Here is a 25,791-nt window from a genome sequence, read left to right on the forward strand (position 1 = left end):
ACATCTACATCATGTGACTTGTGATAATTTCACTAGGAAATGAACATAAAAGCTCAGCACAGGGCCTGACATTGAATAACTGATAACGAGTTGTATTTGTTGAGTAATTTCTTTTCGTTGCACACCTTTACCTCTGCAGCTAGACAGTGAGTGTGAGAACAAAACCCACGTCTGCCATCATGGCACTCGGCATGGCCGAGGAGCTTGCTCAATAAATACTTGTTGATCACTTGCAAGGCTAATTGGTGGTTGGTTGATGGCTTAATTAACTTACTCTTTCAAAAATCTAGACAAGTCCATAAGCTGAAGGCTCGGACGTGTTTTATCCCGTGGGTTTTGGACGCACGCAGTGCTCCATTTTGCTGATGAACTTCTGCAAGGAGCACTTACGGGGTTAGAAGCTGATGAAATGCAGGAACTTGGGATGGCAGAATGGCTGTGCTGGGGCCTCAGCTTGCATTGGGATGGCAGAATGGCTGTGCTGGGGGCTCAGCTTGCATTGCGTGGCTCGAGGTTTTGGGCCTTCTCCTTCTGGAATGGCCCTATGGCGTTTCCCACGCACGAGTCATCAAGAACGTGTCCAGGTCACTCTGCCTAATTTGCGTTACCTTCTAGCAATGTGACCTTGCATTCTGTCTTCCTAAAGAGTTTCATAATGAACCAATACAGTTAGTAGAAGGTTAGCTGGACCACAGTATTGATTAGTTAGAAACAATATCCAACCTTCTCATCATATCTGCTTATTGGTCTTTTTTACTATATTCATTGTCATCAGTGAATAATCATTAACCTGATAAGCAGGTCTTCAGAAAGCTGAAATAGTACCTGTTAAAAATTTCACTTGACTTGTTTTTTGTTTACCTAAAGGGAATACTACAAAAGTATTTCTTCATTCATATTGTCCATGTGGAAGTTAAGACATTGAACCTAGGTCAGGCGCGGTGGCTCACGCCTGTAATCTCAGCACTTTGGGAGGCCAAGGCGGGCAGATCACAAGGTCAGGAGATTGAGACCATCCTGGCTAACACGGTGAAACCCCATCTCTACTAAAAATACAAAAAATTAGCTGGGCGTGGTGGCGGGTGCCTGTCCCAGCTACTCGGGAGGCTGAGGCAGGAGAATGGCGTGAACCTGGGTGGCAGAGCTTGCAGTGAGAGGAGATCGCTCCACTGCACTCCAGCCTTGGCGGCAGGGTGAGACTCCATCTCAAAATAAAATAAAACAATAAAATAACATAAATAAAAAACATTGAACCTAACTAACTGTAAGTTGCCAAAGTTAAAGCCAAAAATTAGCTCACCCTGTGTTTCTGAAATAATGTGTACACTTGAATCATTGCTACCAATTCTTCTCTTTAGGAAACTGTATTCCATCATTGCTGTTGGCAACATTTATTTTGACTTACTCCCAAATTGGCTTTTACTAAAGGTTTTCTTGTGGCTTAGCGTTTAGGGTCGTGAATTTTCCAGCTCCGTTTTCTTTCTCTCTCGGTAGCTTTGCGAGGGGGACCCTCTCCTTGGCTCCTGTGTGCCACCCTGCACACTACATGGTCCCTTGGAGCTTGCTGTGGGAGCCACGCCCTCCCTCCCTGCGGCGCCTGTGCCCCCGCTCTGTGCCCGGGTCCATGCTGAGCATTCTTGGGAGCCCGCCTCCTGTGCCAGCTGGAAAAGCTGCGCCCTTGTAGCAAAGGAAAGGCAATGAGAAGGAAGAGATGCTGTAAAATCTGATGGAGTGAAATAGAAAGGTGGGAGGCGCCTCTGATTTTATGAGCAGAGCACTCCCCTCTTTTGTTAACATCCCCCCCTCCGCCATGATTGATTGTTCCTGGCGAGTGCCTGGCCTGGCTGTGCCAGTCTACCTCCTTCTCCAGGAATTTGGGGTGACGTCTAGGGGTTGGCTTATCTTTGGGTGCCTGGTCAGGGGGACGTCAGGCCCTGGTGTTCCCGGTGCCTTTGCCTCCTGCCCTGTGGACAGACGGGAGCCAGGCCGGAGTGAGAAAGAGAGAAACGGAGCTGGTGTGGAGAGAGGGGCCCAGCTCAGGGTGGGAGCACGTGCCTGGGGCTCGGCAGCCCCAAAGTCCAACGTAGTTCCCACCTCTTGGTCCTGAGACACCCCGGGCTCCTCAGGTTCAGTTTCCCTTTGCTGGCGCTAGTTCGAGTCTGGCGTCTGAGCTGCTGCACATGCTGCCGTCACTGTGCCGAGTGCACAGGCCCTGGCCCGCCTCCCTGCCCATAACCCGAGACCTGCTCAGCCTTTCTGGTTCGGTCACTCTGTCCTGCTGACAGCTGGCCTGGACCCTGGCTGTCCTCACCAAGTTCAGTGCTTGGTTCCAGCCCTGTCCCCACCGTTCTGCCTGGCGCTGCGCTGGCTGCCTTGGTGAGCCGACCAGACTCTCACCGCGCACGCCTTGGCCTGGTGTTCATGACTCAAGCTTAACCCCGCCGTGATCACACGTGCTTGCGCGTTCTGGTGTCTGCCCCTGCCACCCTCCCTGCCCTGCCCCCTTGTCCACCTTTCAGTTCTGCACAGGCTTCCCGAGGCCCCACACGTGGCGGCTGCTCCAGCCGCCTCCTCTGTGTGCTCCTGGCATCTTCCTGCTTGGTCCCTGTGTGGGACACACGCCTGCCAAGTGTCCCCACACAGCAGGAATGCAATTAACATTTCCTGCATGGAACAGAAATAGCCCTTCAGCTTACTGTGGAGAGAGGATCAGTAAGTCACCATTGGTACATACGACAGTAGAGCAGATAGTTTACCAGGGATATTGTAAAACAAAAGCCCTGAGCTTTTCCTAAGGAGACGTCCTTTGACTTCCTGAAAGTCACTTGGTTGTGGGGATAAAAGTGGTGGGCCAGGGTGGGCAGGGACCTGGGCACAGGGGAGCTGGGCCGGGGGCACGCAGGAGGCTCTCCATAAACAAGAGAAGGAGCCTGTCGGCAGCCATCCACTTGGGGCTGGGAGGGAGTGGACAGGTCCACTCCTCGGCCTGCCGGTGCCCCTGTCCAAGCGATTCCTAGAGAGTTCCTCTGACCATCACTGTGGCTGTTCTTCTCCCGGCTCTCAGTGAGGCCCCAGGTGCCACCCCAGCCCTAACCCCCTTGCCTGTTCCCAGATGTGGACACACCCCGCCATGCAAGCCCAGATGCAGACACGCCCCCATCACCTCTGCCCGGATACAGACACAACCGCCCATGGCTGCCCAGATGCAGACACAACCCCCCATGCCTGCCCAGATGCCGACATATTTCCCCCATGCCTGTCCAGATGCAGACACGCCCCTGTCACCTCTGCTCAGATGCAGACTCAACCCCCTATGCCTGCCCAGATGCAGACACACATGTCACCTCTGTCCAGATGCAGACACAGCCCTGTCACCTCTGCCCAGATGTGAACACACCCCCTGTGGCTGCCTAGATGCAGACACAACCTCCTCACTTCTGCCCAGATATGGAGTCATGGGTACCCTGTCCCCCCAATGGGTCTCTTGTGTCCCCACCTTCTCTTGACCTCTTTTCACCACAAGGCTCTGCAATGATGGTGGCTTTCAGTTGCCAGAAACTTTTCCTAAGCATCGGAGCCGGCTTTAGGAGTGGGAGATGAAGGAGTGGCCTCTCTCCCTGACTGAGCGCAGCGTCTCATCTCTTACTGATGAGGGTCCTTCTCGGCTTCTGACCAGGACTGTTCTGAGTTCTCAGTCTCTCCCACAGCCTGTTTGCACAGGACTGGGGGGACACCAGGTCTTGGAGCTCACGCCTCCCAGTGGCCACCTCTGAAGTTGGGAGGCCTCTTGCTGGGAGACACAAGGAGCATCTGCAGCCGGTGTGCTCTTTCCGGAAAGCCCTTTGCCCGTGGCTTAGACGTGCCCTGTTTCTCACTGGGAACCGCCTGTCTTTCCGTTCTGAGTGGTGGTTTCCAGGCAGAGCCCCTTCCTGTCTATGCAGCGGGCACTCACTCTGTAGGGACCTCCAGGCCTTGTTCACCCCAAGCCTGGGTGCCCACCCTGCCCCTGCCCAGCAAAGCCCCTTGGTAAATCTCGTGAGATGGTGAATAAACTCCAGCACCAGCTCGGTCCTTGGGCCTCTCACGGCCTGTCTAGCAGCTCCATTTGGACCTGCCCTCGGCCCGGCCAGGCCCACCTCACCAGCCACCTGCCGCAGGCTCCTCTCAGAGGGCTCTGAAGAGCACAGCTGGTTTGAAAGTTAACAGAATTAGTGGTGGGAACTGTGTCCCTCGGGAGGACTTGGGGGCAGGTGTGACAGAGGACCCTAGGGCAGACCTGGACCCTTCTTGCCTTTAGCACTCGTCCTTTGCATTAAAATTCAAACCCCAAATTGAAATAATGACGCAGCCAACACACGCAGCCTTTGTGCATGAAATCCCTGGCAGGCAGAGAAGAGAGCTGGGGATCTTCTCCCAGGCTCATAACTGGGCCCACCCTCTTTTAGGCAGGTTTTAGCCCTAACACCAACCCCAGAAGGCCTTGCTGAGGTCTTCGTGGTCAGCTCACTGGCTTGGGGCGGTCTGATTAAACGCCACGTGAAGGCCGTGTGGGCCTCGAGACGAAGGGAGGGAAGAGGCTGTGCACTGAAGACAGCATCGGAGGGACCGAAATGTGTTTGTCCGTTTGTTATTCCAGAACCGGTCAGGTGTACCTGACTTGTTTTGTCTCTTTCTTTGGGGAGAGCCAGATGTTTGAGTTATTTTATATTGTTTTCCTTGAAGTTGGAGTTGATTATCTCTAATCACATACTTGCAAGCAAGTGCTCTTTAATAGAGGTCTATTAATATGCTTTCTATTTTTTGCTCTGCTCAGTTTTATAGATTTTCCCAAGAAAGGTTCATTTTTGCCATTTAAGGAAAGGAAACAAAGACAGAGCTTCCTAATTATTCTCAGTAATTATTTTCCGTAATGTCCTTGAATATAGGATATCTTCTCGCATTTTCTGAACAGACCTCACATTCTTCTGCTTTTCTTCTTCCTTTGGAAAACATCATGACACTCCCAGCTGGCCAGCTCAGCCTCCCTGGGAGGGAAGGGACAACTGAAGTTCACCTCGGGACGGTGGAGTCCGCATCACAACTGCACCCAGGTGGCCACAGCGAACGACACCACCCTCCGTGGCTGGGACACCCGGAGCATGAGGTCAGTGAGCCCACCACGCACGGGCCCCGCTTCCTCTCCTCCCTTAGCGAGCAGAACCGGGATGACGGTGGAGCTGATCGTGAGCCAGATGTATTTAGGGGCGCATGGTTGGTTTGTCTCCATCTCATTCTTGCAGGAAATCATAAATCTTCATCTTGTTTCTTCACCCCAGATTAAGCGAGCACATCCACTGCCGTGGAACCGGTGCACCTCGGTGGCTGTTGAATGTTCCATGTTGATATCCCTGCATTAACAGCAGTTGACGATGAAAACTAGGAATTGGGGCTTTTGTAACACTGAGCGAGATGGGGACCACAGGGTGCCCTTCTCTGATGAGCCGCTGCAGGCTGACAGCTGCAGTCCCCAGGTTAAGTCTCTCCTGGGGTCGTCCTTGACCGTAGCTGTGCCTTCTGGAGACACACCTATATAGGGCAATCATAGTTTGTCATTTAAGTAATTATACCCAACAGCCAGCAGCTCTAATGGAACAAATAAGAGCGAGTTTTCCGTTCCAGTTGTGATTTTGATAGGCAAAGGAGTGATGGTAGCACGTCTGTTGCCGTGGCAACGGAAGCCCACACAAGCTTTTTTAAGATACAGTTTATCCCCTCAGCACACCATAATTTATCACCGAGCTGAAAAGACGGATGTCATGCAGTAACTCGTGTTGATTCCAGGGTGGGGGCACAACTTTAGATTTAGTTCCAAGGCCCCTCTGAAAACTCAGGGGCTAATGAAGAATCAGTCGCCACTTCCTCCCTTGTGCACGTCTGTGCAGAGGGCTCGTTTGGTTTCCTGATCAGAAGCTGGAAACCACAGACTCAGCCCGTGATGAACATCCTGCTGAAATCCATTTCTCCATGTCCTGTGGTCATCATGTCCTTCGTCTGCATGGTTCTTTGAAGGATATGAAGAATTTCAGTATCTGAAGACAAGAAACTCAAAGACTGACGTTACAGACCAAACAAATAAGCAAACAAAAAGATGCCCGTGGCTTTGATGGGCGACATCTGGCAGTGGCCTCATTTTGCCCGTGTTGTGTCTGTGGTGAGGACGTGCCAGCGCAGCCCAGAGGGTCCTGGCGCCTTCTCACTGACTGTCATTTCTCCTTTTGCAGACAGCTTTGGTTTGCATGGAGCCAGGATGCCTTTGGTGCTTTTTTAGGTGGTGTGATGCTTTTGTGTGACAGTTACTGGCAATGGAGCATGCAGTAACCTTTAGTTAATATGTCGTGCCCGTGCGACTGTCCATCCAGTTCCCTGGGAATCTGCCAAGCTTTTAATTTTCTACCTTTGCCTGTTTCCCTTGAAAGATTTAAAGGTTTAGGTATCATATTTTAGGGAAGAAATATTAAGATATTGAAAAGGTGCAGGATATAAAAACCAGAAGATTTAAAAGTGGTTTAGGGCTGGGAGTTCTAATGTGAGAGAAAAAAGATGAAAGGAATTGAGTTCATCTGCCTTGGAGAGCAGAGAACAATGATGGTCTTCAGATAAGTGAAGCAAATTACAAGGCACAGAAGTTCCCCATTGCTCATCAGCCCCACTGAAGCCTGCGGGTGAGGAAGGTAAACAATGCAGGAGTGATTTCAGTCCCGCCCACGGCAGTGCTGGGGAGGCCGTGCAGGCAGGGGCCGCTGGGCAGCTCCAGGCCATGGGTTCTTTGCTTTCCCGGTTGCAACCTTTTGTTTCAAGCCACTGTCCAGCCTCACCGGATGACCTGTCCTCTGGGATTCATGATATCAGAGGCCATAGGCAGGATATTATGACTTCAGACCCTGTGAGGAGCAGCCAAGGACCATAGGATCCAGGGCAAAGTGAGGTGTGTGAGTGCGGGTGTGCATGTCTGCCCTCTCGTGTGGATGTGTGTGTGTGTGTGTACATACATATGTGGGTGTGCCCACAGATGCACACGTGAGTGTGAAAACGCATATGCTGTGAACAGCTGTGTGACTCATTTCAAAGAGTCCCCTTCTCCTGCCCTGGAGCAAGTGGGTTGCACTGGCCACCAGCAGTGTTGGACCTGGAGCTGGTGTGGACAGTGGAAGGGTAAGCCCAGCTGACACGGCCCTTCCGGCTTCCATGGCCTTCCCCACTGCTCCTCCCTTTCTCTTTCTCTCTCTCTGTATATATCCATAGATAGATAGATAGCTGGCCCCTCCCTGCTTCCATGGCCTTCCCCACTGCTCCCCACTTTCTCTCTCTCTCTCTCTGTATATATAGAGATCTGTATATAGATAGATATTTTTGTGTGTGTATACATACATATATATGTGTATATATATATAAAATTTCCCAACACTATATTCTACCTTCATTCCCTGTCTTTCTTTTCCTTCTTCACTACATCCTTCCAGAAATGCATCAGGCATCCTGTCCAGACGTCTGCCTCAGCGTCCCCGTGGCGGCTGCAGCCCCTTTGGCATGCTCTCATTCTCAAGATACTAAGTCACATTTTTAACGGCTGCAAAGCAAAATCCCTTCCATGGCTCGCCCGGAGGGTCACAGATAAGCTCCTGGAGAGCTGAGCGTGGCGCGGCCGCACAGGGTTGCTGGGATGGAGGCGCTGGTGCCAGCCTCCTCCTGCAGGGCAGGAACGCCGAGGAGACGAGAGCACCCTGGGCCGGGGGATTTGACAGGGTCCCGGGAAACCAGTCGTGCCTGCAGCACTCAGTGGCTTTGCATAATCCGCTTGCTATTTTTCTATACTGTTCTTCCTTCTCCCTCAGCCAGATCTATTGCATAGAGAATGCCCACGGACAGCTGGTGCGGGATCTTGACTTCAATCCCAACAAGCAGTACTACTTGGCCAGCTGCGGAGACGACTGTAAGGTGAAGTTCTGGGACACCCGAAACGTCACCGAACCCGTGAAGACCCTGGAGGAGCACTCCCACTGGTAGGGCCGCTCCTGGCTGCTTCAGGAAAGAGGGGATCATGCAGTTGATTTTGCTAATTACTTTGCCATTGGGAAAGACACAAACCAGCTTCGTTTGTGCTGCTGTGCATCATTCAATCAACCCAGTTTTATTTTTCCTAAAGAAACACTAATTCCAAATCTGAATGTTTGTGATTTATAAACATAGGAAAAGAAGAAAAACATTAAATTCTGTTTTCTCTTGAAAGAGTGCTGGTTCAAGTATGCAAAAATAAATGTGCACAGGTGTTCACACAGCATTGTTTGTAATGCCGGAAACCTGGAAACCACCCAAATGTCCATCACTAGGGGACTGGTTAAGTAAATTGGGTGACATCCATGCAGCGGAGATGAGGCAGCTGTCAGGAGAATGTGGAGTGTCTCTGTGTGGCTTTGGGAAGATGTCCGAGGTCACTCATTCTCCCTAACATATTATTTGAATGTTTTTAAATGTGCCTGGTACTTTTTGCTAAGTAAAAAGATCAAGTTGTACAGTGGCATGTACAGCATGAATCCATTTTTATGCAAATAAAACGTGTGTGCACACGCAGGGGTGTACACAAGTGTGAGTGACAGAGGTATGCAGAGGAAATGTCTGAAAGAGTAAGAGCCAAAAGCTCCTCAGGAATCCTCCCCCAGTCAAAGAGGGGCATTCCTTGCATCTCTGAATTGTTTGAATTACTTATCTGAAGCTATATTGTTTTTGCAATCAGAAAGTAAAAAGCCTGGATTACTAGTGCACAGTTTTGATAGATTCAGTGACTTGCTGGAATTTCCTGTGGTCTGAGTGGCTGGGCCTCCCTGTGCCCCTGGCCATGCTGGGTGCACCTCCTAGTGTCAAGCGCCCAGCACTGTCTGCCACCCGGGCCCTGGAGCTTGTTTTGGCCTCAGCATGACTGGGAGGCAGAAGCTCCCAGGCTCTAGGACCCGTGCCAGAAAGAAAGCTGATCCCAGTAGCCAAAACCAAGGACAACCCTTGTGCCCCAGGAGGCCGCCATGCCCTGGTCTCAGGACCCACAGTCACTGCCAACTGGGAACATGCCGTGAGGCTTGTTTGATATTATGGGATATCGCTAATCCACATGTTGCTTCTGGGGCAGTTCTTTTTTGTTTTTATTTTCGAGTTTTAGAAAGCTTGTCTGAAATATTGAGTGATCAGCCTTCTCCTCCTGCAGTTTTCAGCCAACATTTAGTCTTGTCTGTCTGTCTGTTGGGACTCGAGAAACCTACAGCAAACCCACCCTCAGCGGAAAACTGCCTTCTGTCAGGCCCTGGGATTGGGGCCGGTTGCCTGGCAGTGTCTCACGTGAGCCCCAGCCTCGTGGGGCCCTCAGGGGCGGTGTGGCGCGTTGTTGGTGTTGCTGCGGTGACGGGTCATTTCAGTAGCTGCTTTGCCCTCTGCAGGGTGTGGAACGTCCGTTACAACCACTCTCACGACCAGCTGGTCCTCACTGGCAGCAGTGACAGCAGAGTCATCCTTTCCAACATGGTGTCCATCTCGTCAGAGCCCTTTGGCCACTTGGTAGACGACGATGACATCAGTGACCAGGAGGACCACCGTTCCGAGGAGAAGTAAGGGCATGCACTGCAAAGCGGCTCACACCGTACCAGAGCCTCCTTTCCCCACAGCCATCTCCCGAGCCAGGCTGCGTAGATAGAAAGTTTACAGGTGTGCGTCTGGGGGACACTGTCCTTCCCCCCTGCAGCTGTGGGGACCCACAGTTCCAGGGGTGCCGTCATTAGCAGCCCAGATGGGAGGCACTGCAGGTGGGTTGGGGTTAGGTGCGGTTTTAAAATAGATCTCTCTGTGTTTGTGTTTGTATTCTTATCGAATGCAATAAGAATAATAATATTTTAAATCTGTAAGATTTAAAAGACTGTCACTGGTCTTCAAACTTGAGCATGAACAATAATGAGAACGAATATATCCCAATCCTCACAGCACTCCCTGTAAGAGACGCATCCCAATCGGCGTCTTCACTGGCGTGGATTTGAGCGTGTTGGGGTCAGGTTGTTGGCCATCAGCTCATGGGCCTTCCACTGACTGGTCGCAGGGCTGAGACTCCAGGCCAACCTTCCCAGCTCAAACGCAGGTCCTACTTCGCTTCTAGATACTCTACAAAATGTGGTCAACCGTGATGTGTGTTTTCTAGTCATACCCTCATTGTTCTGGATTTTCCCAAAGCTTTTTCCGGTGCACTTTGATTTCCGATCCTAGGTGAGATGGGAGATTGCTAAGGGCACCCTCTTCATGTCCACATCTGGTCAGCGGTGCAGTGCCAGGGCCCCTGTGTCCTTCAGTGGCCCACCTTCACAAGTGGCAGCTGCTTCCTGGGGGGTGACTGGGCGCGACTGAGATGCAACCGCAGAGATTCATGCCCCAGATTGCAGAGGAAGGAGGTCTGGAATAAAACCCTGTGAAGTTGGACAGTTAGAGCCCTGAAATATGGTGGGGTCTGTCACTCTGTTTTAGGATCCTTTGCACTGTTTTTTGTCTGAATTCTTGCCCTACCCACCTGAACTTGGTCTCAGATTCCTCTGTGGGAAGATCTCTGTCTTCAGACTCTTTTCTGCAGTGGCGATGGCGATGGGCCCATCTGTTTGTCTCTTGACTCTACGGCCTCACTCCGTCACCCAAGCTGGTGTGCAGTGGCACGATCATGGCTCACTGCAGCCTTGAACTCCTGGGCTCAGGTGATCCTCTTACCTCAGCCTCCCAATTAGCTGGGACAGCAGGTGCACGGCACCATGTGTGGCTAATTTTTTATACACACAGAGTTTTGCCATGTTGCCCAAGCTGGTCTCAAACTCCTGAGCTCAAGCGATCTGCCCACTTCAACCTTCCAAAGTGCTAGGATTACAGGCGTGAGCCAGACTCTGTTGTTTTTCTGTTCGATCCTTAGAAACTCAGTCCGCCGTAGAATAGTATTTAAGCACACGCACGGTGGAGTGTGCCCAGTGGTCTCCTGGTGCCTTTGGGCCTGGCTTCCTTTACCATCCTCTCTGCCAGTGGCCCGGGGAGTCTGCACTTGCTCACCATGTCTGTCCCTGTTAGGGAAGGAGCCCGGTGGGCCCGTTGGTCGGAAGACTGCTGGAGTTGTCCTCCGGGCGGCAGTGTCATGGGAGCAAGGCAGGCAGGAAGGAGGTGATCAGGGCTACACAGACGTCTTAGGACACCCCTCAGTCCTGATGTCCTGCTGCAGTCAGGAAACCATTATTCCGCCTGAGGGTTTGCACCTGGCATTTGTCACACCACAGCAGTTGACCACTGGCAGGTCCACTTTGTGGGAAGCCAACTTCCCAGAGACCGTGCGAGCTCTGGAGGGTCCGTCCGTCTCGCTGGGGGGGCGAAGCATTTTCCTACAAAGAAATGCAAAAGCAGTTCGAGTGCGGTACACAAATTAAGTGGGAATTTTTTTGTGAAATGGGAAGGAAAGTGCCAGAGAAGCCTGTGTCCGCCGGAAAGTGGCCACCATGAGCCAGGCAGGGCCCCTCTGCACGCGCACGCCATATGCTGAGGAAGTGGTGGCTCTTGTGTGAGGATCCCCTGGCCAGGGCTCCCAGTGAGGGTAACTCAGTCAAGGGAGGCGAGGTGGGAAAACATCCTGGGTGAGGCCAGGCAGGTCACGCCCCTGCTGTTCCCACTGGGCTAGGGTCATCTTCCTCTTGGTGTTATGGGGGGAGTCCAGCCCCACTCCCATCCTAGCACGGCCCCTCGGGCCCCAGCCTCTGAGTCCTGCACAGCCAGGAGCTGGACCAGCTGCTTCCCAGGGTCCTTTCTGCTCAAGCGACAGGGGTTTTTACATCCTGTGTTATCCAGACACGGTGACCGCTTCCCCCAATCTTTCCCCTGAGCAAAGGAAGCCCTTGGAAGACCTCCGACAGAATATCACCCCAGGCACCCGTGGGCCAAGGACAGAAGCAACCAAGATACCACGTGCCAATGTCGCCGATTTCCATAAACCTTTTGAGAAACGCCTGCTCCTCACGGCGACAGTGAGGGTTTCTGGCTTCTGCAGGGACCACCCCACTGTCCTTAGCGTGGGCTCCTCTAATTCTTCCCATCCCACAGCGGAGAAAGCTGAGGCCCCGGGACCTCTCGTGTCTCCTGATGGCAGCGCTCGCGTCCTCCCTGCGCCTCTCCTGGCCGCCCCACCGGAGCTGCCGAGCTCATGTCCGTCTCTGTTGCGTTGCAGGAGCAAGGAGCCCCTGCAGGACAACGTCATCGCCACCTACGAGGAGCACGAGGACAGCGTCTACGCTGTGGACTGGTCCTCGGCCGACCCGTGGCTGTTTGCCTCCCTGAGCTATGACGGGAGGCTCGTGATCAACAGGGTGCCCAGGGCCCTGAAGTACCACATCCTGCTGTGACTCCCGGGCCTGAGTTATCCAGATTCCACTGGGTGGTTATGCTCTTGGCAGGTTCCCAAACAGTCACAGCTCTTTGGCGGTGACTCATTTTCCAGGTGCTCCCTCTCTGGGAGAGCCGCTGTCCCCTTCCTCTAGCAGCAGCGTTTATGAATGGGGTGAATGGAGCTGTTGTCGACGGCACAGCTGACGCCTGAACCCAGCCGCTGTCGGCAGAGATGGAGCCCCACATTGTTATGTGAATAACAACATTTTCTGTTTTAAGGGTGTTAGGAGTTTCACTTTTTAAAAAAATGTTCCTGCAATAGTAACTCTTCTTTCTCTTCAGAGTAAACAATGAAATAAAATAAATCCACGCTGCACAGATGCTCGGCTCATTCTTGCAGGAGCTCTGCCCTGTGACTGCATCTCCTGGGTCTTTGTCCATTTTCTCTTTCCTGACCCAGGAAAAATGCAGATGGACAGACGTGTGCTCTCCACGCCGCCCTAGCATGGAACTCCTGGGGGCCATGGAACTCCCGCTGGCTGCGGCAGTGGTGGGCGCCCGGCTCGCGCCCTGCGCTGAACTGGTGTGATGCATTTTCACTGCTGTAGACACAGGCTCTGCCCGTCCTGGGCCTCTCTTGGTCTCTGCAGCCTGTCCTGTGCTCTGTCCTGCCCACCTTGGCTGGTGGCCTTGGAGGTGCCGTCCTCCCTCACCGGGGAGCTTGGGGTTGGGCTCCCACGTCTCAGTTGTCGGGGACCCCACGCTCACAGGCCCCTACACTCATCAGTGCCTCTTCTTAGGAATCCTCAAACACTGACCTCGCCGCCTTGGTTCGTGGTTCCCTTGGCTGTGCGGGGTCTGTTCTGTGCATCTGGTGTTCCCACTGGAGAAGCCACCCAGGCCCTGGACTCTGGGCTCCGACTCCCTTAAGCCTCCAGCTGGCCAGGTGTCCCTGCAGGGCCACTTCTGTGCTCTGCTGCCCCAGTCACCTCATCCATAATGATGGGGAAGGACGGGCTGAGCTCCCCGGCCCGTCAGCTCCGGGCGCTGACAATTCTAGGACAAGCCTCGCCCAACCTGCAATAAGGACACGTTCCTGCTGCAGTGACCCCGCCGGCACGTGTGCTGTGCTGCTGAGGACGCTGCCCCCCCGCCGGCACGTGTGCTGTGCTGCTGCAGTGCCCCCGCCGGCACGTGTGCTGTGCTGCTGAGGACACTGTGCACCCAGAGGGCCACGTCCTGGATTTTGTTTTCATAGATGGGAGTTCACAGTCAAGTGGAGGCCATAGGGGAAGGGTGAAAAGGTGGGGTCCTGGGGGAGAGGACAACTGCTGAGGCGGGGTCCACAGATGGGGGCCGTAGGGAGGGGTGTGTAGGTGGGTGGGGCCGTGGGGAGGGGCGCTGCTGGTGGGGAGTCAGTAGAGGTACACAACTGGGTGGGGCTGTTGGAAGGGGCACACAGGTGGGTGGGGAGTGGGGAGGGGCACGCAGGTGGGGGGGCCGTGGGGAGGGGCACGCAGGTGGGTGGTGAGTGGGGATGGGTGTGCTGGTGAGGGGGGCGGTGGGGAGGGGCGCGCTGGTGGGGGCCTCCGTTGGGAGGGGCACACTGGTGGGGGTGTCAGGAGGGGCGCACTGGTTGTGGGGGCGGTGGGGAGTGGGTGTGGGCAGAGACAGGTGTGTTGCAGACCCTCCAACATTTCTGCTTCCAGGTAAAACCTGCATGTGTGGGGAATGCGTGGCATCTAATGTCAGTCCTCCCTTCAGTTGCTGTCACTTGAAAGAAATTGTGTGTGTTTGTTTAACAAATATAAATTGAGTGCCTACTGTGTACCCACACTTCTAGATCCTGCAGTTGCTGCCGCCACAGCTGTGATTAGGGCAAGTCTCAGCTCCCCTGGAGTGAGTGCTCCTGTGGGCCATCAGGTGACATGGGGACAGATGCCACAGAGAAGTGCAGAGGAGGGGCCAGGGAGCGCTGTGGGATCCAGGCTCTCTGAGAAGGTGATGCGTGAGCCAAGGCCCAGGGTTGGGGTGGGGTGGTGCCTGGGTGAGTGGATCAGGTAGGGAGGCAGCAGGCTGGCGTGGGAATGAGGCAGGAGGCCCAGCCTCCTGGGGAGGGGAACTGGAGATCTTGCCTGTTTGAGATGGAAGCCACTGAACAGATGAGGACTGAAGTTTGGAGTCAGAGGAGGATGGTTTACTGCCTCTGATTGGCACACAGCCGCTGGTGTGTGTGCGTTGTGTGTGTGCAATGGTGAGGCTACTGTGCACCCGGGTGGCTGGCTTCTCATGGGTTAAACACACGCGCACCACACCAGTCAGCACTCACGTCTTTACCCTGGATCCTTTTCTAGAAAGTTAAACACACACTCACCACACCAGTCAGCACTCACGTCTTTACCCTGGATCCTTTTCTAGAAAGTTAAACACACGCTCACCACACCAGTCAGCACTCACGTCTTTACCCTGGATCCTTTTCTAGAAAGTTAAACACACGCTCACCACATCAGTCAGCACTCACATCTTTACCCTGGATCCTTTTCTAGAAAAGATCTGAAAAGTAAACATTTTAGACTTTGAGGGCCACAGTCCCTGTTCCTTTCCTCTCTGTAATTGTCCTGCCAGACACACACCATAAGGTTACAAAGGCAGGCAGTGGATGGATGTGGCCTGGGAACTATTTGCCAACACCAGCCCCAGAAAATAAAACTTATGTTTGTGTAAATATCTATACACAGGTATTTCTACCCAGGCGTAATCACCAAGTGCTGGAAGCGACACAAGCGTCCTTCAATGGTGAGCGGATGGCAGGGCCCCCAGGAGACCACAGGAAAGTCACGTAGAGAAGGCATTAGGTGAGCCCTGGGGCGAGGAATCTTCAGAGAAGGTGAAGATTCCCCTGAATCCTCCTTCAGAGGAGTCTGGGGGTGGGAGGGCACAGGACATGGGGTATCCAGGAGCCAAGCAAAGTGGGGATTTCCTGGAGGACTGAGGCACCCTCAATGCTGCAGGTGGGGTGTCAGATGTGGGGGAGAACGAGCTGGAGACGGACACGGGCATGGAGGTGTGGATGGCCCTGGGGAGGCCCCTGGCAGCTGGTGGACGGCAGGAGAAGCGTGGACGGCAGGAGCAGCACGGGATGAGAGAGGTAGGAAGATGGGAGCAGGAGGGGTTGTGTAAAGGAAACAGAACAGGAGGAGTAACCCCCAGGGCCTGTGACCACAAGGAGATTTCTTTTTTCTTTTTTTTTCTTTTTTTTCTTTTTTTATGGAGACAGAGTCTTGCTCTGTTGCCCAGGCTGCAGTGCAATGGCACAATCTTGGCTCACTGCAACCTCTGCCTCATAGGTTCAAGCCATTCTCCTGCCTCAGCCTCCCGAGTAGCTGGGATTACAAGCATGCACCATCACACCCGGCTTATTTTTGTGTTTTTAGTAGAGATGAGGTTTCACCTTGTTGGCCAGGCTGGTCTCAAACTCCTGACCTCAGGTGATCTGCCCGCCTCAGCCTCCCAAAAGTGCTGGGATTGTAGGCGTGAGCCACCGCGCCCAGCTGAGGATCTCTCTCTTTAAGAAGGAGAAATATCTGTATTTCTGAATGCAGATAGACTAGTCCAATGGAGAAGCACAGAAAGGGGAGAAGGGATATCCTGGAACAGGAAGGTGAGGGTGCGATCTGGCGAGCACCTCCAGATGCACAGGGTGAGACGTTCTGTTAGAGAAAGCGAGTGTGTCCCCAGGACAGCACCCAGCGCCATCGTCAGCGCGGCCACGGTGGGGGTCAGGGGGTCATCTGGGCCCAGCGCCATCGTCAGCGTGGCCACGGTGGGGGTCAGGGGGTCATCTGGGACCAGCGCCATTGTCAGCACGGCCACAGTGGGGGTCATCAACAGTACTTCTATTTGTAAAACGCACACACTTTCAAACACAGGACATGGTTTTATCTTAAGGACCCCTTGTAAACAGAGCAAGCATCCCCCTTCTGAGGATTTTGAAACAGCCTGGCGGCACCTTGCCCAGCTCTGTCCGCAGTCCGGGGCGCAGGCCATGTCCCCTTCATGCAAGTCTCTCAGGCTCTGTCTCGAGCAATTCCTACCCAGAGGCAGCCCAGTGACCAGTTAGAGCAGTTCCTACCCAGAGGCAGCCCAGTGACCAGTTAGAACAGTCCGGATGCAGCCACGCAGAGGCTTTGGGATTCATTGCAAGCATCCTCGTTGCCCATGCCATTTTCAGAGCTAGGCCTGCCTCCCTGTGGGTGGGGTGGTGGAGGGACCGCACTGGACAGCCTCCTGTGTAGATGGGGTTCTTCCCTCCTTTACCCAGAAGCCGTGTTGCCAGTGATGGGATTACATGTGGACCTTCTTTAGCAGGACCTGGGGGGCGGGAATATGGGGAAACAAGTCAGCCTCGACCCATCCTTCCGGCCCCTCTGCAGTGTCAGGTGCTGTGCGGCATCGCCTGCGGCTGTGGACGGCAGGGTCCGTGCCAGAAAAGATGAATGTCACCCATGGTGTACCCTGGCCGGGGCCTGACTTACCTCGGCACGTGTCCAGCTGTACAAAGCGGGTCATTAGTAACCCACTTTCCCCGCAGGCAGCTCTGCGGCACGGGCCTGGCAGCGCTAAATTTAGGAGCAATGGGCGATTTTGGATTTAACATTTTTCATGAGCCTCTTCTGGTGTGTGCGGCCCAGCAAGTTAGCACTGCTCTTAAATGGCTGGGCCGTGGCTCTCCATTCCTGCTCTCTGCCTGGCCAGGTGATAGGAGGGTTAGCGTTAATTGAGAATCATCATCTGACAGCAGCAGGGGAAGCGCTGCCAACCCACAGCAAGCATCATGCAGCGTCTTCAGGGTGTCCTGGAGCTGGAGCCGGAAGACCCCTCCCCACACCCAGGGCACACGTGCAGACTGCAGGGCCTCGCTGTGTGGGCTGCGGCTGCCCCACTATCTGTGTGGCTCATTCAGAAGAGCTGTGGCTGCTCTTCTAGGATGTGAAAAGCTGCGGTGTTGGGGGCAGGGTGTGAGAGCACTGGATGGGCTCTTTGGGGTGTCACCAGTGACATTAGGACAGCCCCTGTTAGTGGGAACTCCAGCAGAGCCAGCTTTAGTTCAACAACAGGACCCCAGACAAAGTTCTGGGGGGACGGAGTTGGGAGAAGCAGGCCTTCAGCAGGGCGGGCGAGCCTGCTGCTGTTCTCCCTGAGACACCGTGCTAGGCCCTGCAAAGGCTTCTCCTGTAGCCAGAGAGGCAGAGACTGAAGACACCAGAAATGGGGGACAGGGGATCAGAGGAGGGAAGGAAGGGGTGGGGGACAGAAGGCAGAGACCAGATCAAAGATTTGTGGGCCCCTGAGGACCTCAGGGCTAGAGAAAGTAGGTGCCAGGCAGGGGACGGTCAGGCTGGGGTGGAAAGGTGGGTGGGTGGAAGGTTGGATGGACAGATGGGTGGGTGAGTGGATAGTGGGTGGGTGGGTACAGATGGGTGGATGGGTTGATGGATGAATGGATGTGTGGATGAATTGGTGGATGAGTGGGTAGATGGGTGGATGAGTGGGTGGATGGCGGGTGGGTGGGTGGGGGTAGGTGATGAATAGTGGATGGGTGAGTGGATGGGTGGATAGACAGTTATGTGGATGGTGGATGGGTGGGTGAATGAATAGTGGGTCAGTGGGTTGGTGGGTGGTTGGATAGGTAGGTGAGTGGGTGGATGGATGCATGGGTGGGTGCATGGATACCTAGGTGGGTGGATGGTGAGTGGATGAGGGTGAGGGGTGGGTGGGTAGGTAGATGGGTGTGTAGATGGATGGTTGGTTGGATGGGGGTAGGTGGGTGGGTGGTGGTTGGATGGGGGTGGATAGGTGAGTGGGTGGCTGGATGAGTGGATGGATGATGGGGTGGCTGAGTAGGTGGATGGGTGGTGGGTAGGTGGATGGGTGGGTGGATGGATAGGTATATAGGTGAGTAGGTGGTTGGATGGGGTACGTGGGTGGGTGGTTGGAAGGGCTGGATGGGTGGATGGAAGAGTGGATGGGACAGTGGGTCATATCTTAAAACACTAGTAGGCATCATTGGCTGTGCTAGTCTTACCCCTAAATGCTGAATAAGGAGATGCTGAGTTTGGAACAGTTCTAGAGTTGGGTCTTCACTTTCAGTAAATAACCCAAAGCTCTTAGTCTATGTCAAGATAAAGTGTTGATGGGTAGAGAAGAGGATAACTGAAATTCTGCCTTGTATATTTGTATGAAATATGTGAAAATGAAAGTTCTTAATTCCTTTGAGACATTGAAAGCCATAAGCTGGGTCATTTAAAAACAAGATCCTCTAAATAGAGATGGATTAAAATGGAACTTCCCAAGGTATTCTGTGCTGCGAGTGAATTCAATGTGATGATTTTGCAAATAGAGAGCAGCACATAGAAGGCCATTTCCTAAGAATCAAGAAAGATGGCTCCGTAACTGACCGCACCCCTCTGTTGATGGATTTTGTCCTTTTGACTTCTCCTGATACCCTCTTTTCTAATCTAACAGAACCTTAAGAACATGTCCCATGCACCAGTAGAGTGGCCAAGCTTCCAGAGCAATGCAGGGACTCGGAGCCTATCACAGATGCCCCAGCAGTTACGCCGTCGTGCGCTTTATGGTCTCAGGAAGTGACGATGAGGATTGTGATTGATTAGTGTTTACTGAGCCTTGCTGATTGGATTTCTGCATGGCTTATTGAAGAGGCACTAAAAATCACGTAGAGAACAGCCTGCGAGTTTCTGGTTTGAAATGCTGCCTTATGTGTAATAGCACTTAATGAGGGTTTATTAAGTCAATCAATCAACTAATCATCAATCACGGTCCTCTGACCCAGCCTGCCTTTTCATCGACATCCCCGCATCTCTGTCATAGCTGACATTCTGATCAAACAGATGGGCGGCCCTTTCCAACGAGTGCCAGATCACCTTTGTCTGTATTGGCTCTTCTTTGCAAATCCTTTGGAAGTCCTCCTCCACCTGGTGAAATTCTGCTGATTCTTGAAAGCCAGCTCCAGTGTCATAGCCTTGGGGCCTTTCCCTGTGTCTCCTCCTTCCCTGACTGTGTCCTGGAATCCAGTCCTTGAGCTGTCTGATGGAGGAAGAAGCCCCATTTCCTGGTTTACACGGGCTGCCATGGTAGTGCTGGAATAGTGGTGAGCGTCCCTGTGTCGGTGCTGCAGTAGTGATGAGCGTTCCCAACATGAGAATACTGGAATGGGAGTGTTCTATGTTGGGAACGCTGGAATAGTGAGCGTCCCCGCGTCAGTGCTGGAACAGTGAGTGTCCCCGTGTCGGTGCCTCATGTTGGTGCTGGAATAGTGAGCGTCCCCATGTCGGTGCTGGAATAGTGAGCTCAGTGTCCCCTATGTCAGGAAGGGCGGGAGCCCAATCCCTCAGTGTAAGTCAGACTCTGGAGGTTGCTCTGAGAAGTGTGGAGGTGGAAAGGGAGAGCAGGAAGGGGCAGAGCAGGCATGGCCCCAGGACCCAGTTAGGTGGCCCCCGGGACATCAGGCATCAGCCCCAGAGCTTCACTCTTGGTGTAAGTTGGTCGTCTTCACCTATTTCTGTAAATTCATTAAGAGGAAAGCATAACGATGTCTTTCTGAACGATGGCCACTTTGCAGATTACAAAGGGTTTTTAAGAATGTTTTGCTTTTGACAGCAGCGTCAAATACAATTCCTGCAAATACAGGAAGCGCAGGTTCGGCAGGTGGCGCCCTCCTGAGGCCTCGCGGCTCGCTGTGGGTTCGGGTTCACCTCTTCCCTCTCCCGTTCCTGAGTCAGGTTCTGGTTCTTCCACTGCATAGACATCCTTGGAGTGGCCACTGGCTGCCAGGGCCCCTGTTCCACCTTCAGCAGGGAGCGTGTTCCAGCTCCAGCTGTTGTTGACAGGGGCCGTGAGATCATGGCCCAGCATCTGCCCACCCAGCCAGCTGCGTCGGGCAGTGGCGGAGTGTGCAGTGAGCAGCTCTCACCCTCTCTCTGTGGGCACAGCACCCACCCACCCACTCAGTCCCTCCATGCCAGATGGGAGGTCTGGGGAGCCCCTCCAGCAAACACGCACCCTGCCTCTAGGCCTGGGACAGGGAGGAAATGCATTGCCAATAACCTCTAAGCTCACAGAGGCCAGCCCGGGACAGAACCATGCAGCCAGCATGAGGCATCCGCCAGCACGGGTGGGCAGTGAAGAGAGGACGGCTCCCCTGAATCCTGGAGGGGTGGGGGCACCAGCCAGGCATGGAGCTGGGTGGGCACGGGAGGGCACGGGTGTCTGAGCAGTGCGACTGCAGCAGCAAGACTGTGGTCTGGATTTTATAGGCTGTGCGCTGGGCCTGCACGTGGAGGAAGAGCCAGCCCTGCTGGTTCTGAGGCCGCCTCTGCCCCCGGCGAGGGAAAAGGGGGCTCTCAGGGCGGCCTACCAGTGGCCCCGGGGCCACCCTTAGCTTCCCAGGAATGGGCGGCCACAGAACCCTGAGCTGCTCCCAGAGGTCTCTCCTGGGGGAAACCCTGCCCTCTCCCGCTCCCACCTGGCAGCAAGAGAGGGTGGGGAATGAGGGCTGTGGTGTGCGGCGGGACTGGTCAGGGCGCAGCCCTCGAGGGTGCTTCTGGTAGGGTCCACCTGCCTCCTGGGGGTCTTTGAGATGCACGTCTGCAGGCTTCTCCTCAGCACTCCTTATCTAGCATGTCAGCCCCACAAAGGGAGGCCTGGGGGCCTCTGTCCGTTGCTGGGTCCTCAGGGTCTGGCATAGCGCCCCGCAGAGTCGGAGTGTGGTCACACTTGCTGATGAACCAGCCTGGCCAACCCCCTGGAGCCGCATGGTTCAGGGCCCACAGCTGGGGCCCTCCAGCGGCGCCATCACATGACAGACCTCAGACTGCTGTGTGCCCTCCCACCCTCCTGATGTGGCACCCACAGACCAGCAGGGTCTTCAGGCAGCCCGTGCCCGAGGGGACTCACCCGGCCCCACAGGCCTTTCCACTGGGCACCTTCTTTTTCTGCCTTTTTTTTTTTTTTTTTTGGAATAAGTAGCAGGGTCTTTATCATCATCACCAGTAACAGACTCTAAACCCAGAGGAAAGCATTCAAGAGGTTTTCCTGCTCAGCTGCTGGTTTATTTTAAACTGTCGGAGTTGATAGCCCAATCCACTTTTTGATGTAACTATGATGGTTTTAGGAGATTTAGACATGATTTTTTTTTTATAGCATGAAAAAGAAAAATAGAACTGAATATATGATAATGATGAATCCTTCAACTTTTGTGTCTGAAATGGCTTCTAGGCATGAGTTATTGCATAATAATTCATGCCCTGTTGTGTCTTACTGCTTAATAAGCCTATGGAAAATGGTGATGTCGGAACTGCCTTTCTGTTGTCATTTTGGTGCCGTTGAAATTGTGCTTGTGTGGCAGTTGAGGGGAGAGCTGAGGGCCCTCACTGATGAAGCCATCAAGGGCACCCCCAGGAGAAGCCGTTCACGGGCCACATACCAGAGGCCGGGAAAATGTGAAAAGATCTGTCGGCATCAACTTCTCCTCCAACAAACAAACCACAGGATTTCCTACTAATACGGCCACCAGCTTCTCTCTCTTCAGGTATCTCAGCCACAGAGACGCCGACTCAGTCCTGGACACATGTCTGAAGTTGACATTGTGTCTTAGGTGGAAACGGCCATTTGCATTTGCGTAGGTGTGGATTTGCTTGCACCCGAGGCCTCCGTCACAGGGCATGGCTCCTGACATCCAGCTCGAAAAGGGCAGAGAATCCTTAGGGCCGCTGGTCCCACGTGGCGGACCCTGGTGCCTGCCTTTATCATAGCTTCGGGCCACAACTCACCTTCTCACTAGACCGTGAGTTCGTAGGGCTCAGACCGCTTCTGCTCTCGCCTCAGAACCCACCAGCAAAGGCCTGTGGCCGAGCCAGTCAGTGTGAGCCAGAGGGGGGTCAAAGCAGGTGTGAAAGGAGCGTCTGCGTTAGTAGCGCATTCTGCGCAGTTTCACTAGTTGGGAATCTTTATTCTGAGGAGTTAATCCAAGACGTGTTTTCTAAGTAGCTCAGGACAAGGACTGTGGCCCAGGTGTTTCTCTCACCACAGAGACAACTCTGACACGCACTCGGGCATTGCGTGAATGCTTCGCGAACACGTGCACCCGGCCACTGACCCGTCGCACAGCGAGCCCTGATCTGCGCTGCAGGAAAATGGCACTTGGGGAGGGAAGAAGTCCCGTGGCCGGGAGCAGCCTGGGCCATGTGTGTTACACACAGCAATAGACGGATGCTCCTGCCCCGCTCTCTGTCCACCACTTTCCAGCCAGGAGACACGGATCAAGTCCCTTCTCCCCTCTGGGCCTTCGTGTACAACGCAGGGAAGCTGACCTGTGACGGCCAGACTCTTTCAGGTCTGGGCGGTTCCTGTGCCCCAGGACCAGGTGTTCAGGCCCATCAGGCCCCGTCCTCTTCCCAGGGCAGAGCCAGTTCTGTCTGTGGGCTCCCTGGGAAGAATGCTGGGAGTCAGGGTTAGTGAGGACAGGGCAGGAGCTGCACCCCGAGGGCCACTGGAGGCCACAGAGTCCTGTCCACACGGTGACTGTGACCCAGGGCCCATCCACAGGTTTCCTTTGTTCTGGTGAGCAGGCCACAGAAATTGGCTCCAGCAGCCAGCGGAGCTGTAGAGTCATCAGGCGACTGCTATCGAGGGCGATTCCGCTGCCGCCGCTGCCCTGAGGGACCCTCTCAAGGCCTGGGGACCCCTCAGCCCTCACGGGAGGCTGGCTCACGGGCACGGCCAAAAGCAACTTTGTTTTGTCTTCAGCCGGCGGCTTGTGCTCATGTATTTATACACAGGAGAAAGTGCAGTTGGCCGTGGGAGAAGTTCATTTTGTTTAATTTTTAATCAGAGACCACTGCGGAGTGGCCCTCGACAAATTCGAGTGCAGAGGAGAGCTCGTCGCATGGGGCTCCTAAGCTCACGGACAGAGCCCCAGGCCGCTGCCTGACCCTCCAGCTGGAGTCAGGCCAGACTCCAGCGACACTTCCGGAATGCTCCACACAGCCAGTGTCCTGCTTCCCCACCCTGGGAGCACCTCACGCGAGTGTCCTTGGTGATTCTGCATCTTTAATCTTCCCCATTTTTTGTTTGTCTGTTTTTGAGATGGAGTCTCCCTCTGTCGCCCAAGCTGGAGTGCAGTGGTGCAATCTGGGCTCGCTGCAATCTCCACCTCCCAGGTTCAAGCGATTCTCATGCCTCAGCCTCGCGAGTAGCTGGGATTACCTGCATGCACCACCACGCCCAGCTAATTTTCGTATTTTTAGTAGAGATGGCTGGTCTCAAACTCCTGACCTCAAGTGATTCACCAGCCTCGGCCTCCTAGAGTGCTAGGATTACAGGCATGAGCCACTGTGCCTGGCACCCGCTTTAATTTTGTTTGACTTTGTTTGTGGCATCATTTAGCGGAATGGGGTCACGTGAGTTTCGCAGCCAGCGGTCCTGAGTTGGAATCATGGTTGGGCCACTTCACTACTTGGGGCAATGACCCTTCTTCTGGGCAGCAATGTCCTCATCTGTAAAGAAATGGCATTAATGCCCTCCTCCTGAAGGTTCAGGATCTATGGCGAGATGCACATAAGGTGCCTGGTGTATGACCGATGTTCAGGCACTGGTCCCTTCCCTCCATTTCCAGAAGCCCTTGTGTGTTCGTGCCTCCCCAGCTCACTGGAGCGTCATACCTCAGGTCTTCCCTGGGCCGTGTTCTGCTCTGAACCCTTCTAAGCATGACAGAAAGTGGACTCAGCCTGCCGGGCAGGCAGGTGAATTGCACGAAAGTGTCTGCCTCAGTGTCCTTGTCAAAGGCATGTGGCAGATGCCCTTGGAATGAGGAGGAGCCCTGCCACAGCCATCAGCTGTCTGGACATCACGCTGAGCAGCACCCTGCAGCCTCCCTGGAAAGCTGGTGTTCTGTGGCCTCTGCAGCTTGTCTCGGCCTCGCCAGGCAGGGTGACAGAGTGACCTCCTGGCCGGGCGTGATTGTGGTGCTGGTCAGCTGCCTGTGACAGCAGGCAATCTAGCCGTCCTCTGTGGACCTGCACGGTGCCCTCCAGACACCCACGAGGAGAGTGTGGTGATGTGGGGCAGGAGGGAGCCCAGACACTGCAGAGGGAACAGACCAGCCTGGACTGCCCTGCGGATAGAGCCCCGGTGGGTGGGGCACCCTGCTTCCCCACTTGCCTCCAGCATGCAGCTGCAGAGCAGGGACCGTGCAGATCAGTGCGCTGCGATGAACAGCCGGGCAGTGTGCGGACAGCACTGCAGACCCAAGCTGGCCACATGACGCGGGGGCGCCTGAGTGCCCAAGAACTGACAGCTCTTGGAGTCTGCAGCCACACGGCAGGGCCTGGTTCATTCCCGACTTCCTGGTGCACGCCCCGCGCACCTTCCCTGTGCGGAGCCCACCTGTGCTGCCCACTGCCCCCACAAAATTCCTCCTGGGAATGACCCTCTGTAACCAGGACTCGTGGGCCATCGTGGTTATGACTATGTGCTCGGCCCTATCACATCCCACCAGAGATCAGAGGCCCCGGGAAGCACCTGCAGTACTGGGGTTGCAGAGCAAATGAGCTCGGAGCCAGGATTGAAGGCCGGGGCTGAAAGGCAGGGCTCGGCTGCCTCTTGTGTGTTGACGTTTAGCACGATGTTTGCAGGACTGTGTGTGTCATTGTGCCTGGATTCATTCTGGATTTGGATTTCTACTTCATTTTTAATATGTTTAATTTAAAGCAACTATCTGATTTCTGGGCTGATATTCAGAGGTCAGAAACCAAAAATGGTGAGAGGGCAATGCGATTCGTGCTTAATTTTGAATTATCTGCATGAAGCATGGGGCCTGGGCCATAGCCTTCACTTAGATGTTACTAATAAGTGAATAAAAAATTCAAATTCCATAAATGGTCTGTATCTTATGCAAAGTAATTTAAAAATGTTAAGAGGAGACTATGAAACAATAAAATGGCAACCATTAGACTTACTCTTAAAGCTTGACCTGTCCAGGTGTTTAGAGCAGAGTGGTGTATGATCTGTCCGATGGAGTCGTGGTAAAGTAGTATTTGAAGCCATTCATTCAGCAAACATGTACTGGGCTTCAGATGCTCTGCGAGGTACTCAGGATAGAAAGCAAGTAAAACACACTGTCCTGCTCGGAAGGGCCCACAGCTTAGTCCATTCACGTGAAACAATGGAGGTGGGACGTCAGGAAAGGCCCATCCGCATCGCGGGTGCAGAATCCGAGCTCAGGGACCCAAATTCCCCCTTGAGAGGCAGCTGGACGTGGGGCGGGGGTTGTGCTCCTCTTTCCAGCTGTCTTGGGCCCCA

The 25,791-nt window shown here is 54.0% G+C and overlaps 2 protein-coding genes across 14 annotated transcripts in view; both read left to right on the top strand.

Annotated features, from left to right (window-relative positions):
* Positions 1–12,789, top strand: part of EIPR1 (EARP complex and GARP complex interacting protein 1) — a 174,350-nt gene extending 161,561 nt beyond the window's left edge. For 8 of the 9 annotated variants that reach the window (XM_065527476.1, XM_074012443.1, XM_045369872.2 and 5 more), the window contains 4 exons: positions 5,007–5,143; positions 7,872–8,039; positions 9,462–9,629; positions 12,254–12,789. In XM_065527476.1, the coding sequence (XP_065383548.1) occupies positions 5,007–5,143; positions 7,872–8,039; positions 9,462–9,629; positions 12,254–12,428 (648 nt within the window). In that variant the 3' untranslated portion in view covers positions 12,429–12,789. Of the gene's footprint in view, positions 1–5,006; positions 5,144–7,871; positions 9,364–9,461; positions 9,630–12,253 lie in introns of all 9 variants that reach the window. The other variant, XR_012422712.1, reaches the window with a different exon arrangement.
* Positions 12,348–25,791, top strand: part of LOC123568442 (uncharacterized) — a 59,666-nt gene continuing 46,222 nt past the window's right edge. Inside the window, exons 1-4 of one of the 5 annotated variants that reach the window (XM_045369870.2) lie at positions 12,348–13,715; positions 14,255–14,412; positions 15,150–15,207; positions 15,423–15,559. In XM_045369870.2, coding sequence (XP_045225805.2) covers positions 14,350–14,412; positions 15,150–15,207; positions 15,423–15,559 — 258 coding nt within the window. In that variant the 5' untranslated portion in view covers positions 12,348–13,715; positions 14,255–14,349. Of the gene's footprint in view, positions 13,716–14,052; positions 15,267–15,422; positions 15,560–18,936; positions 25,369–25,791 lie in introns of those variants that run through there. The other 4 variants (XM_074012446.1, XM_074012445.1, XM_074012444.1 and 1 more) reach the window with 4 other exon arrangements.

The sequence above is a fragment of the Macaca fascicularis genome, chromosome 13 (genome assembly GCF_037993035.2).
Source record: "Macaca fascicularis isolate 582-1 chromosome 13, T2T-MFA8v1.1".
NCBI classification, from domain to species: domain Eukaryota; kingdom Metazoa; phylum Chordata; class Mammalia; order Primates; family Cercopithecidae; genus Macaca; species Macaca fascicularis.